Source organism: Microcebus murinus, chromosome 4 (genome assembly GCF_040939455.1).
Source record: "Microcebus murinus isolate Inina chromosome 4, M.murinus_Inina_mat1.0, whole genome shotgun sequence".
Taxonomy (NCBI): Eukaryota; Metazoa; Chordata; class Mammalia; order Primates; family Cheirogaleidae; genus Microcebus; species Microcebus murinus.
Window position 1 is genome coordinate 47,379,210 of NC_134107.1, and position 16,350 is coordinate 47,395,559.

The 16,350-nt window shown below is 31.3% G+C and overlaps 1 protein-coding gene across 1 annotated transcript in view; it reads right to left on the reverse strand.

The window, feature by feature from the left end:
* Window positions 1-16,350, reverse strand: part of PDE3B (phosphodiesterase 3B) — a 136,707-nt gene that overhangs the window by 44,147 nt on the left and 76,210 nt on the right. The window contains exons 2-4 of the mRNA XM_012780718.3: window positions 15,889-15,939; window positions 5,191-5,439; window positions 2,596-2,735 (exon numbers count right to left, since the gene is read on the reverse strand). Of these exons, the coding sequence (XP_012636172.1) occupies window positions 2,596-2,735; window positions 5,191-5,439; window positions 15,889-15,939 (440 nt within the window). The remainder of the gene's footprint in view (window positions 1-2,595; window positions 2,736-5,190; window positions 5,440-15,888; window positions 15,940-16,350) is intronic.

Below are 16,350 nucleotides of genomic sequence, written 5' to 3' on the forward strand. Positions count from 1 at the left end.
ATTCACATTTGCAAAGATATGGAATCAACCTAAGTGCCCATCAATTCATGAGTAGATAAAGAAAATGTAATATATATATATATATACACACCATTACTCGTTTAGTAATACTCAGCCATAAAAACGATTGAAATAATGTCATTTGCAGCAATGTAGAAGGAACTAGAGACCATTATCCTAAGTGAAGTATCTCAGGAATGGAAAAGCAAACACCACAGGTTCTCTTTAATAAGTGGAATCTAATAGATGGGTATATTCGGGCACAAAGTGATATAAAGGACATGAGAAATCAAGAAAAGGGGAAGGGTGGAAGGGTGGGTATAGGATAGAAATTTACCTCTTGGGTACAATTAACACTATTCTGACTTAAGCATTATACATAATATCCATGTAATAAAAATGCTTGTACTCCCTTAATTAGCATTTTGAAATAATAAAAAAATTTTAAATTTATTTTATTAGAAAATAAAAAGCTCATATGTTGTTTTATTATACTATTAAAATTTCTGTTCTCGGGGGAAAAAAGATGATTCCAGAGTCACAAATCTGTTAGTTTAGGGATACTGAAACATTACCATGCATTAAACATCTAGAGATGCACTAAGATGGATTCAACATATATAGCAGCATGACAGTCACATATATAGGGCTCATATATTTGAATTAAATTAATAAAAATTAAATGAAATTTAAAATCTGGGTCCTTAGTCATACTAGATATATTTCAAATGATGAATAGCCACATGGAACTAGGGAGCACCATATTGGACAGTGCAGATATAAAATATTACCATCATTGCAGAAATTTCTATTTGGACAGGACTGATCTAGAGACTTAAATTTGAGAAGGAATAGTGTTTGTAAATGCTTTACATATTCCCATCTTATCCCGCCTATGTTCAAAGTACACTTACAAGTTTATTATTACTGAGAGGCTTTAGCTTCTTCTTCAGCTTTTTGAAAAGAGACCATATCTAGCCTGATCTCTTTAAAGTAGATATACATAATATCACCACTTACTTTAATCTTCAAATTTCTAAATCTTTGATGAGGCATATGGATTTTGTTTTTATGAGAGTTAAGTCAATATATAGAAGCTGCCAACATTTACCTTTATATGAACACTTCTCAGAGTTGAAGATTAGTTTTCTATTTTAATATCAATTATCTGAGGCAGCACAATAAAAATGACCTTAAACTCAAAGTATCAATTGTTTCTTTAACTACAAATACATGCTGTTACATCAGTATGAAAGATTAAAAAACAGAATAATTTTCATCATTCCTTTTAAAATTCAACAATAGTCTCAAGATAATGCTTCTCATAGTTAAGAAATACTATTCCATTTCCAGTTCCTGACATCATTCACTTCCTCATATCCTGCTTCCATTCCCAAAAAAAAGACTACCATGTTCAGGCTCTAGCAAACTTTGGACCAATGCTCATTTTCCTGTACTGCACTCTTCCTACTTCAATCCACTTCTGTTTTATACATCATTTCACTTAATTTTTCTTTTATAAAAAAGAAGTTTACCTATTTGAATGTATTATAGGAGATTCAAATTAATAACCCTTAAGAGAATCTGGAAAATTATAATTATCTGATTATATTTCACATGTAAACATTAAAGTTTAACAGATAAATAGCTATGATCCAATCCTGCCATCTACTGTTTCAAATATGAAACCATACAGCTCAAATTAAAAGTATTGTACAACACATGTTCAGTAAAAACAGAAAGTGGTTTAACATGGAATTTACACTAACTCCAATTTTATAACATAGTTAGATAACTGACTAAAGAGAATCTTATAATAAACCCATACAAGAAATCAGTATCTTCTCTGGCTTTCAAAAGGCTGTATTATGGGGGGAGGGGGGGAAGGGCATTTATTGAAACCTTAAAATCTGTACCCCCATAATATGCCGGAAAAAAAAAGGCTGTATTAAATACTTTGTTGTCAGTGTAAATGTATATATTTACATAAAGAAGATTTCAGCTCCTGCATTTTACCAGTCTCATTTACTTGTAGTTACTGATGCCTTTCACTGATAGGATTAGCACTGTTTAGTTCCAAGTAAAGTTTCAACAAAATACAGAATATGCTAGTACTCTCAGCCACTAACAGGAACAGGGTTTGAAAGAGACTTGTAACCTTAAACCTAACAACCATAAGCCCTGGGAATGTGCTCCTCCTTTCACAAATCAGTAATTCTGCTGACCTACCTTTGGATACTATGCATTAGTTGGTGTCTGCCCCTGTAATGGCCACTTCTACAGATTTAAAAGCTTTCCCAGTACCCTGTCCTAAACTGATTCTAGTTTCCCCAAACCATCTCACTGACTCATGTTTTTGAGGCATTAGCATGCTTTGTACTCAAGCTAAATAAGCCTTGAGAGAAAGCACGCTAGCTGCTTCTTAAGAATCAGTTTCTGTATTATACATATTATAACCACCCATGTTGTCCTATACCTAAAATATTTCAACCGTTCCTTTCTGCTTTTAGAACTATTTCAAACTTTATTCACAGAATCTAAGTAGATACATTAATTTCAGGGTTTTTTTTTTTGGTAAGGCTCTGGAGATTTTACCTTGAAACACCAAATTCTTGGTGAGGCCTTTTGGCAATATTGCGTTCCCACCTTGAAGACTGCTCAATAGGTGGCAATCCTGAGGTTCCTGAGCTCCTCCTCAGCTGTGGAGTTGATAAACTATTCCTACTATTTAGTCCCTGTTGAATAATTTAAGAATGAGTAAAACTGTCACCCTTTAATATGCTATATATGTAACATTAACTATGGCACAAAGAAATATCAATACAAAGTATATTTTTAACATGTACAGAACAGAATATTTTATTCCAAAATTCATCAGTTTACTCCAAATTGTATATTTTATACTGTTGTTCTATTTATCTTTCTCCTACTAAAACATATTTCTGAACTCTCTACAATTTAAACTAGATTTTTTTTCTTTTCACATTTAAATCCTAGTTTCATGAGGAAGAAACAACTGGCAATTTTAAAAAGTAGATATGCAAGATTTACCCTGAAAATCAACTTCAGGGAACAAGTTTAGAATTGGGGATGATCAGCTCTATATCCTAGTTTTTTAATATTTTCAGTATAATGCTATCTAATGCACATAGCTGTTAGTCTGGATAAACTGTAGAATTCTAAGTTTCTTCATGAATCGATGATTAAATTAAATGCAGAACAGCTTTAGCATTAATATTTTACCTTAATTTTTAAAAATATTCTCAATCCAAATGTTAAATTAATGAGACTATTCCATTTTGACCATTGTGAATAAGTGTTTTACTGAGATCTAGAGTTTCTGCTTTTAACGAATTTTCTATCAGCAGACACTGTAACAATCTCAGAGAAATAAATATCTGTGTTATATTTAAGTTTTCCCAAGGATGCTGCTGATTTTGTAAAGGTTCATTGTAGTTAGACCAACTGTGAAAAAGTTCTTTGTGTAACATAATCCTTGTTGACTATATTTTAGGTTCATATAATTTTTCTTAGTTCTTAACACACATATAAGCTATTTATATTAACTTATCCGTCCCTATTCCCCTTTGCCTACTAATTGTTTTTTTCATAAATTCCGTTGTTCTTTTCTGAAGTAACATCAGGCATTTTATATGCTTTTCCAAAAGCAGAGATAAATTACATATGAAATTCTAATAAGGAATTTAAAGAACACAAAGGAATAAGGGTTACTTTCTGGTTCTTATACGTATCAGTAGATTCTAGCACCCCAACTAACTCTGATTAACTACAATGCTCAGGAAATGAGGCATTTAGGCATCCTGTTCAATTAATATTATGTTTGGAATGCTTCTAAAATGTACGAGTACACTTTTCTACACAGTAAACATAGTAACAAACATAATAATGATATCAACATGATTTTTATAATCATTTTTAAGAATTACTATTTTAAAAAATTACTATCCTGAGCCCCAAATGTCAATAGAAAATGCAAAAGAAAAGCAACACATCAAAACTAACTCAAGAATGTATTAGAGTTATTTTATTGATGGTTTATTGCTATCCCTTTTGGATGCTTTTGATTAATCTCTTTCTTATAAGGTAGAGTGCTTAAAATATAGTCATATAACTAAGTACTATTGTTACCTGCATTTTGACTAATGCAAGTACTACCGTATAAACTTTAAAAAAATTAAAAAAACACATAACTACCTATGATCTAGATTGTCATCAATAATTTTCAAATCATTTTGTACTAATTGGTTTTGCCTAATTTTTCAACATTTCTAAACCTAATGCTGAGAACTGACAAAATAAAATGGATGATCAAAATCCCTCTAAAAACTATATTTACCTTTTTTTAAGTTCTAAATGCACTATTACAATTAACCAAGGCAACTAATTTGAATTTCATCTTCTCTTGGTTAGTTTCCTTACCTGGAATAAAGTAGCTGAACTAGAATAATACCTAAAATATTTCTAGTTTCAAAGTTTTATCATGTTAACTATTGGTGAAAATATTGATAATAGTTAAATAAAACAAGTAAAACCACTCCCGAAAAAGCATAATGTATATCTATTTACAACAATATTTATTATTTTCTAAAAAAAATCCTATTTTAAAATATTAATATTTAATGAGAAATTAATCCCTTATGTAATAATGGAAAAATCAATGCCTATTGGGCTATAGTAATCTTTCATGGGTAAGAGGGGGAAAAACAAGGTTCAAATAAATGTAAAAATCATTTTTAAATAATGCTATATAATTGATAAAAAGAATATTATAATTTCTTCTTAGCTCAACAAAAACAATTCCTAGACTCTGTAGAATAAAACAGATTAATTATAATAATAACACAATCTTACTACTAGTTTGTCATTCAAGCCTGGAACTAAATTTGCTTGTTGTTCTTTATGTCTTAACAACAAAAACAATGATAATAAATAATTGCGACCACTTAAATTATAACTGCTAATTACAGCAGCAATGTTATTTAAAATAAAAATTGAATACTCATCTAGAATTATCTTGAATTTATAACTGCCACTAAAGTCCCAAGCAGTTCAATATAATATCTGGTCCTCGAAAGGAAAATTGTATTTTATATAAGACTTAAGGAGCATTTTTAATTTGAAAATGTAATTAAATGTGATAAATAGGTTGGCTGATTACTGTATTTTGACCTTGTGAAGTTTTCGATCCCCTTTCTCAGTTGGGTCCTCTATTTCAGAGCAAGGATAAAATCCAGGAAATGGTGTGAGAGGATTAATCTTTGGCCTACAGGAACCTGAGAAAGCACCCATCAAGCTACTGATACTCCGTAGGGAAGAAATGACTTGTGGGGGAAGGCTTGGATCAATCAGAAGCTCTGACACCATATTTCGAGCCTCATTTAGCACTGAAAGATCAACTCCATTTCCACCTCCAGAATTCTAGAAAAGAAAGAGAATAAAAATTTTTTAAATTTAAGAAAAACTTACTCATTTGCAAAAATAAAAATAAACCTACTCTACTTTAAATCAATAATATCCAGGTAATTTAATCCTTTTAAATATAAATTTTCATTGATTTACACATAGCATAAATGATATAACAAATGGTATGATTCTAACTTAAAAATTTTTTATATATATGTAGCAGATACTGTGAAATTTAATTTTATCTTTATTTTTCATTAGCTTATTTCATTATAGTTAATGGTATTTATTACTGACTTACTTTATAACTAGTATAAAACTAAATCTGCATTTACTTTAAAGTCTATAATTTGAACATTTCATTAATTTATTGATGATTTCCTTTCCTTTATGTCAACATTTCTTTTAAACACAAATAGCATTTCTTTCATTTACCTTACTCACTTAAGAGGCAGTCTAGCCTAGTGACAAGGCTTTCTTAAAAAGATATCTGATTTGAAATCTGTTTAACCTTAACTGTCTGACCTTGAGCAATTACTTAACATCTGAACATTTTAGTGTCTTCAATGTAAAATGAGGTTAATAACATCTAACTCATTCAAAGCTGATGTGAGAATTAAATCTGATAATACAAGTAAAGCACACTAAATAATTATAGTGTATGTATTTAACGTGCAATAAATAGTATTATTACTATTAATATGAAGAAAAATGAGACAGAATGCAGTAAAAAATGGTATCAGAATTCAAAAGAGACAGTGATAACTTAGAGATGGATGGTTGACAAAAACTTCATGGACAAGGCAGCATCAGGGTAGGCCCTAAAAATCTGGTAGGAAAACATACATTTTTAATTTAGAAGAAATATGTCATTGATATAAACATATAATATGATTTTTGTTTTTTGAAAATACATGTATTATGTTCAGCTTGATTACTCATAGAAATAAATGGACTAATAATCATAACAGTAAATTAAATGTTACTTTTGTTTGTTTCATTGTACCTTGAACTTATATTTGGGTTTGTCTGAAATTCATAATTATTCAAATTATTGAATGAGTTCACCAAAAAACCATTTATTAAGTATCCTCAATACATTGTGGAATTGAGAAATGTTATGAAAGTTAAGCCAAGTTAGCTAAATAATGTCTGCTCTTTGTGGAATTCTTTTTTTTCTTGTGAAGTGTTAATTTATATTAATTTTGATTTTAAAACATTCCTCATTACCAGGGCATAGCCCAACTATTTCTAGTCTTTATCTATTATAAATAAAATTAAAATAAACACCTCTCTATATATGTTACTGTGAACAAATAAGTATACTTCTTATAGATAGCTTCCCATAATTTGAATTGCTGGACTAAAGCAAATGAACATGTTAAAATTTGATCATTACTCTAAAACTACCATAGAATATGTTGATCAAATCTATACTTCCACTAATTGTATATAATAGCACCTATTTTTTCCACATCTCATTACAACTGGATACTATGAATAATTAATCCCTACCTATTTAATAGGCAAAAAAAAAATCATTTCATTGCTGCTTCACCCTGAATTCTCTGATTATTGTCATTCTGAATGTTCCCTGTCATACTTACAAAATTTATACTCCTTTTTCTGTGACCTTTGTCTATTTACAGTCTCATTTAACTGCTACAAAATTCAAATGGAACACGTATACAAATAATTTTTGTTTGAAAGTAAACTTTCTTCAATCTTATCTAAAAACTGTTTAGATTAGGAAAAAACAAATCACAAAATTACCAAGACAATACAGTGTGATTTTCACTTTAACAGTTACAACATAATTAGAATCTACTGATAAATATCTCCTATGACAACATATATGCATTATGTACAAAAATAATTCACTGCCATAGATAAATCTTTTTGCATGGCCAATTTCTCCTTTTTTCATATTGTGTCCTTTTATGGTAAATATCAATGTTAGGTCTTAAGTTTGCCATTTTATTATTTGTCTTCTGTTTCTTATTTCTGTTAGTTTTTTCTTTCTTTTCTAGGGTTACTAGAACATATTTAGGGTTCTATCTCAATTGATTTATAGAGTTTTTGAGTATTACTTTATATAGTTTTTTTAGTGGTTGCTCTTGGTAATATAATATACACATGTGACTTATCACAGTCTACTGGTATCAACACTTTACCACATTAAGCGAAGCATAGAAACCTCCTTCCTGTCAGGTCTCTTTACCTTGCCTACTTTTTGCAGGGGTGGGGAGGACACTGCAACAGGGTCTTGCAGTTGCAAGGAAAGACTGGGCCCAGATCCACCACCTTGCCTACTTTTACAGAGCATTGTCTTAAGTATCAGATGGTATTATAATTTTTGTTATAGTCATCAAATATGATTATTAAACTTACAAGAAGAATGAATCTCATCTCACAGATTCAAAAGTCTATTCCTTTTACCTATATTTCTTCTTGTTTCATTGTTCTTTCTTCCTTGCTGGTACTCCAAGATTCCTTCTTTTATAATTTCCTTTCTATTTAAAGAACTTCTTTTAGTCATTCTTTCAGGGTAGGTCTCTTGGTGAGAAATTATTTTTGTTTTCCTTCATCTCAGAACATCTTCCCTCGTCATTCTTAAAGGACAGTTTTGCCAGATAAAGAATTTTGCAGCCCCTTTCTTCCAGCACTTAAAAATGTTCTGCCACTTTCTTCTAATCTCCGTGGTTTTAAATAAGAAATTTGCTGTCATTCAAATTGGTGTCCCCCTATAGGTAATGTGTTATTTCTTTCTGGCTGCTTTCAAGATATTTTCTTTGTCTTTAACTTTCAAAAGTTTAATTACGACACATCTTAGAGTAGATCTTTTGGAATTGATCCATTTGAGGTTCACCAAACTTCCTGAATCTATAGGATTATATCTTTGGCTAAATTTGGGAAGTTTTTAGCCATTATTTCTTCAAATACTCTTTCAATCCTACTCTCTTTCTCTTTCTCAAACACTGATGACATGAATGTTCAATCTTTTGTGACTGTCCTACAGTCCTACTGTACAGTCCTACTGTCCTACTGTCCTACAGTTACTGTCCTACAGTTCTTTTGTTACTGTCCTAAGGCTCTGTTCATTGTGTTTCTATTTTCCCTAAGTTGTTAAAATTGGATAGTCTCCTAACCTATCCTCAAGCTCACAGATTCTACCCTGTCATCTCCACTCTATTATTCAGCCCATTGAGCAAGTTTGAAATTTTTATTATTGTATTTTTCAATTCTCTAATTTCCATGTTTCTTTTTTTATAACTTCTATTTCTTTGCTAAAAATTTTTTTGCCATTTGTTCTAAGAGACTTTGTAATTACTTGTTAAAACATTTTTACAATGACTGCTCTAAAAATCCTTGCCAGATCATTCCAAATCTGATTCACTTTGGTTGGCAATGATTGTCTTTTCTCCTTCAAGTTGTGATTTTCCAGATTCTTGGTATGATGAGTGATTTTTAATTTTATCCTCAATATTTTGGCTATAACATTAGAAAACTGTGGATCCTATTTAAATCTTTTATAGTAGGAGCAATCTATTTAGGTTTAGTATGCAGGTCTTTGCCTAATTTTGTGGGCTGTGATTCCAATGACGATTTAATTTTCAGAGCATTCACAATTACTTTGGTTTGCTTGATTTTTCTGATGCCATTGGGGTTCCCAACAGCCCTTGCTAGTGCCTCAGGGTTGGGGGAGAGTGAAGTTCCTGAGGTTGTATCACCTGGTACCTCTAGGTGAGGGAAAGGAGTCTCCAGGCCACAAGAACAAAGAACACTTCCTGGGCTAGGCATTTATGGCAATATCCTCCTTGCCAGGCACACTGGCCATCTGTATCTCTTAGTGGAGAAGGAGAATCTCGTGCCCAGGAGGGAAGGAGAATACTTCCCCTGGCCACTTATTGTCAGTGGAGCTCCCAATCAATTCCCTCTGCTGGAGCCACAAGACACTTGGTGTTGTCAGCAGGGCTCTTGTTTAATCTGGAAGAAGAAATGAGCCTACCTCCATCACCTTCTTTTGTTAGGTTGGGAGTGGGGGCCTGGGATGCCTTCTGCTGTTGGGTGGGGATCATAAGACATTCTGTCACTGTGTTATTCCTTTAGTGGTCCCTAGCCAGTCCACCTTCCTCTTTCCATCTTTCACAGTTCTCCTTTGGTTGCTTAATGCATTATTTTCAGAGTTAATAATTATATTTAGCAAAGAGGAGCAGAGAGAATTAAATCTAATAATACATGCAGAGCACATTAGATAATATATAGGACATACAAGTAAAGTGCAAAAAATAGTACTATTATTATTAATGGAAAGTGAAGAGATAAAAATATGGATGAAATGGCATAAGAGTTCAAAAGAGATATAGATAATTTTAATTTGGATGGTAACATAAATTTTATGGAAGGAGTAGCATTTGAGCTGGGCCCTAAAATTTTGGTAGGATTATAGCTATAAATGTTAGGGGGAAATAATTTTTTGTAATAAAAATAAACAAAAATGTATTGGGGAAGCTCATTGCATAAGATAAATAAAGCATAAACAAAGGTATACAAAAGTGGTAAAATAAAAAATTTTTAAATAACGATAATACAGGGAACATGAAATTGTTAAAGCACAGGCTATATAAAAAAGCAATAGAAAATAAGGTTGGAGAGGCATAATGGGATCAAATTTTTGAGAACAGCAGACTCTAAGTAATATGGACAATAAAGGGGTCATATAGATTTTGGACAGGCTAAAATGAAAAAATAAAGCAAGCAAAGGGAAAAGGAAGTGATGGAAGGCAATGCAATTTTAAAGAGGGTAGTTGGGGTATGCATCACTAAGAAGGCAACAATTGTGTTAAGACCTGACAGTGGTGTGGGAAATAGTCATTCCAGGCAGAGAGATTAGCAAGTGCAAAGACCCAGAGGCAGAAGGCTGTCTGGCTTGTTTGTGGAATAACAAGGAGGCCAGTGCAGTTGGAACAGAGTATATGTAGGAGAAAGCAGTAAAAGATACAATCAGAGAAGTAAAAGGGATTAAAGGAGAGAACCATATTGTGTAAATTCTTTTAAGTCCATGACAAGGACTTTAGCTTTTATTCTGAGTTAGACAGGAGAGTAGTAAGAGAGTGACATGATCTGACTTACGTCAGATGAAATTGAATATTCAAATTGTTTTGCTATAATTTTAAAAGTTGAACTTAAATTACTATTTCCCATTGGCTTATTTTTGGCAAAATCTTGATTTTGTACAGAAAGCTAAGAATGGTTTTTGTATTTTAAATGGCTATGAAAGAAGAGGAGAAGGAGGAGGGAGAAGAGGGGAAAGATGAGAAGGAGGAGCAGCAGTGGTAGGTGGCCATATGTTGCCTGCAAATGCTAAAACATTTACTCTCTGGACATTTATAGAAAAATATTTCGCGGGGGTAGGAGGAGTGGGGCAAAACCCCAGCTAACGGGTATAATGAACACTATTCCTGTGATGGGCACATTTATAGCCCTGACTCAAGCCATGTAACAAAAATATTTGTACCCCCTTAATATTATGAAAAAAAAAGAAAAACATTTGCTGATTCCTGTCTTATACAGAAGATGCTTAGTATTTATTATTATAGAAACTTATATAATATTAGCTCACATTTTTATTGAGTGCTGCTATGTACCAGGTACATATTATTATTTTAATCAGCCCTCTGAGGGAATTGGTATTATTCCCAAATAGGTTCAGAAGCACTCAAGAGGCTTGCCTAATTTTCCAGCTAGAAGGGAACAGTTCGTATCAGACCAATTCTTCTGCTTCGAACAACTAGAAAAGCTGAAATAAAATACATTTCAGGGCATCAGAACACATAAAACCAAGCAGCCAAGGCTTAAAAGGACAAAAGCCTAGAGTTAAGAGAAAAGATTGAAATGAACCCAACATTCTGTGCTACTCTTTTTCCTCAAAGAATTTGCTGCTGGTTCATAGGGTAGAGAGGATGAGAAGGAAAGTGGTTAAGAGGTTGAGAAACAGAGTACAGATCTGTAGTCTCAAGTGGCTAGGCTAGGAGACAAAATTGGAGTTCAGGGCTATGAAGGTAGACAGGGCCAAGCAAGATCCCAGATTGATGAGAAGAACAAAGAATCAAGTTTAAATTCAGAGTTGCTTTTACTCTCAAGGCATTTGCCAATTTATAAACAATAGCCAAAAGAAGGAGAAACCAAATAGAAATCTTCAAAAAGATTTCTATTAAATACTTTGAAAGTAAAACAGAGCTTTCAGCAGTCTTACAATGCTAGGAGGAACTTGAAAAAAAAAAAAAGAGTTCTTAGAAAAACACAACTAATGCAACTGGTACAAGAAGAGAAATAAATTGAATCTATAACTTAAAACTGGTCCACAAAAAATACTCTAAGGAGAGAGAGCTTCACCCGAGCATCCTTCCAAGCATTAAAGGAGGAAAAATACCAATCTTCAATCTTACACAAACTTTTTCTACATAATAAAAAGAGAGGTTAATATCCTACCTTGTTTTATTTTGGTATCAAAGTTTTTGGTAATCTTGATACCAAAATATGCCAAGAACATTATGAAAAATAAGAATTACAAGCCAACACCCTCTCATAAACACAGATTCAAAACTCCTAAATAAAATGTTAACAAATAGAATCTAGTGACATATATTTTTAAAAAGACAATACATCTTGATCAAATTCACTTTATTCTGGGGATGCAAAGATGGTTTAACAAATAAACAATGTAATTCACCACATTAATAGAATAAACGGAAAAAATTCCGGGATCATCTCAGTAGATGCAGAAAAATCATCTGATAAAATTTTATACCCATTCATGACTTAAAAGAGAGAAAAAATCCTTAGTTAACTAGGATTAGAATGAAAATTCCTTAATCTGACAAAGGGTATCTACAGAAAACATTAGCGGTAATATGTTGAACATTTTCTCCCTGAATTCATGAACAAAACAAAGCTGCCCACTTATGCCATTTCTATTCAACACTGCATTGGAGGTCCCAATGCTATTATACAATAACATGAGAAAAAGAAATGAAAAGCATAGGACTGGGAAAAAAAATCAATCTGTCTTTATTCAGAGATAACATTATTGTATAAAGACTCAATGAATCTTCAAAGAAGCTATTAGAATTAATAAGTAAATTCAGCAAATCAACTGAATTTCTATGAATCAATATAAACTATTAAAAACATAAATTTTTTAAAAATTGATACCTTTTATAATATCGTTGTAATATTAAAAATTAAATACCTAGGAATAAATTGAACAAAATATGTGCACAAGACATCCACACTTGAAAACATTATTGAGATAAATTAAATATGACTAAAATAAGTGAAGAGATATATCATTTTTATAGATTGAAATTTTCTGTATCATGAAGATGTAAATTCTCCCTATACTGATCTAAGAATCAGTAGAATTTCAATATAAATCCTAGCAGGATTTTTTTACACATGGAAATTGTCAAGTTGATCCTAAATTTTATATTAAAACACAGAGAACCAAGAATGGTCAAGATAACTTTGAAGAACAAAGCTAGAGAATTTTTAATACTATAAAATATAAAGACTTATTATAAAGCCACAATAATTAAAGTAGTAAATATAGTATCATTGTTTAAGGATAAACAAACTAGCCAATGGACTAGAACAGAAAGTCCTGAAACAAATCCACATATATACATAGTCACTTGATTTATGACAAAGGTGACAATATAGAAAAAGAAGAAAGAATGCTTATTTTTTTCAAAATTGGAACTGGGTCAGTTGGATATCCATATGGAAAAAAACGTGTCTTGTGCTATATATCACACTATATAGAAAAATGAATTCCAAATGTATTACAGACCTAAAAATGAAAAGTAAAACAATAAAACTTCTAGGCATTAACATGGAATAAAATCTTCCTGACCTTGGAGGTAGATAAAGTTCTTAAATAAGACACAAAAATTCACTAATCAAAGGATATGACTGATAAATTGGCACTACATTAAAATATGAAGTATTTTCCTCAAAAGATACTCTAACAAGTCACCCATTTTGAAAATATTTTTCTCACTATATTCAATATATATATAATACATATATTTATGTATATGAATACAGATATTCATGTCCAAAATATACAAAGAACTACTTACTGCTAAGTAAAAGATAAAAAACTGGACAAAAGACCTGGCCAGAGGATATCTGGGTAGCCAGTTAACATATAAAAAAGGTCCTCTGAAAATATCTCATTAGGCAAGACCATCACTGTGTGAACTTCACAAAGTATGCTTATACAAATATATATTTTTATTTATATTTTTTCATATAGAAAACCAAATGTCCCATCAACATTACTGAATATCAATCATTTCCCCTCCTTGATCTGCAATGCTAATATCAAGTGCCATATATCATATTTCTGTATTTGCTCCATTATAATTTTATGGGACCAGTGTCATAAATACGGTCTATTATTGACCAAAACATTGTCATGCAGCACATGACTACTCAAACCACAAGACACTATTACACAGCTACTGAAATGACTTAAAAGGGACAGTATCAAGGGCTGGCAAGGATGTAGAACAAAAGAACTCTGATACACTGCCGATGGTTGGATAAAAATTAATATAAGCTCTTTGGAAAATCATCTGGTGATACCTACTTGAAGTAAATATATGCATGCATACACTAGCAATCTACTTCCATATATATACCCAACAAAAGGCATCAAGATTGTTCTAGCAGCATTACTTGCGATAGCCAAAAAACTGAAAATAAAAAAAAGTCCATCTACTGTAGAATGAATAAATAAATAGTGTTATATTCATCCAATGGAATACTAAGTAGATGAAATGAGCAGATCACTGCTATATGCAATAATAATAATCTCACAGATAAAAGTTTGAAAGAAAAGAAAACAAAATACATATGACTGATCCAATTTATATCAAATTAAGACAGGAAAAACTATGCTGTAATGGCAAAAATCAGCACTGAGATAATGCTTGACAGAAGTTGATGTCTAGAAGCAGAGGATAAAGGGGCTTTTGGGGTGCTGAATTCTTGATCACATGTGTATTCAATTTGAGAAAATTCATCAGGTTGTACAACTGTGAGTTGTGCACTTTTATATATGAATGTTATCTTTCAATTTTTAAGAAAGGGTTATTAGAAAGGGGAAGAGAGAAAAGAAAGAACAAAGGACAGAGGTGCCTAATATCTTATACCAGTCTGTCTGACTACGAGTCTATGCTCTTAGCTTACTGCTATTTATTTTTAGATTTTACCAGTAATTTAGATACTTTTAATTGGAAGCTGAGGATCTTGGTGAATATGAATGATGATAAAGCCCACTATGTGAGTCAAGGAACCATCTCCTTTTAGGTCAGATGTGGCCTTCTACTTGATTTCATCTGACTGCAGTAATTATATTATTTTACTCACTGAAGTCAAGAGAATATTTTATTCTTATGGGCTCTTATGTCTATTCCAGTCACAGTTTAAAAATAATAATCAGCTATTCAAAGATTCATTTCAAAAATTGGTATTGAGCAACTAGCTAAATAAATATGATAAACAGGGCTAACAATTCTGTAATATAAATGATTTAATATTTATTAGTGTTTATCCATTATTGTGACAAAACATTAAGTTTCAAAACAGCATATGGCACATGAAAATTAACCCATTTGACATAGTTATTGCTTGATGTTTACAAATGATTTTTCTCTTTTCTCCTATACTTCTATTTTCATTTTATCTGATGTAAACATAAGTAGTCAAAAAAATTAATCTGAAAAAATACATATTATATTATTTCATTTTTATATACAATGTTCAAAAATAAGCAAAACTAATCACTAGAAGTCAGGATAGGGATTATCTTTGGGGATATAGGTAATGACTGAAATGGGGCATAAAGGAGTCTTCTGAGATTCTGGTAATATTCTATTTCTTCATATGGATTCTAGTTACATGGGATATTTAGCTTGTAAAAATTCACTTAGTTGCATACTTTTGTGTATGTATGTTATCATTCAATACAAAGTTTAACAAAAAAATGAAAGTTAGGTGCTTTAACTTCCCTAATAAAGTATCTTGCCAACTGCTTTCCTTTGTCTCGTTTATGGCCTTCAATCTACCTTTTTTCCCCTCTGGTAGGATCAGTGGTCTATATCAGAAAAGAAAAAAAATCTCATCCTTAATATAGAAATATTAGTTTATTCTGAGCACAAATTATATTAGTAACATTATAAAAGTAATGATTTATATAAGTTGATTTCTCATCTTTTCTTTTTCCCTTACAATTAAATTTATTTATTTTTTTAATCTACCTCAACGAAAGTTCAAGTTAATTTAGTTCAGTTAAAGAAAATCTTATGGCACAAAAATCTTATAAATGTAACTTTAATTTAAATGTCAAAAGTTTCATTAAAGATATTAGTTATTGGGGATATCACTTATATTTACCTGATAATGAGGCTTATACCAATGCTTTAAGTCCCAATCCCAAAGAATCATCTGGAAAATAAAAATTCACTTGGTTACAAACCAGAAATAAACATATATGTAAAGATAAAATGTAGCATCTTCAATTATAATTACCTAAAATAGATTCAAATTTGAAAGAGGATTGCTATGGTAAGAATAAAAATGATCTCTAGACAGAATATTTCATTAATTAATACCATCTGTAATTGAGAAATCAAAAGAAGAATTACCAGAATAAAGTCACTAAAACAAGCTACATTGGCCTTCAAATATTTATTTATTACCATAAAAAGGAACATATAAATCCCAAATCACATCAAATCACTAAAAATACAAGAAAAAATATGTATCATCAGATATTCTCCCCCTCCCTACCATTTCCAAAGGCTCATCATCATCTTAAACCCAGTGTCAATGGATGGTGCTATTTCCTTATCAATA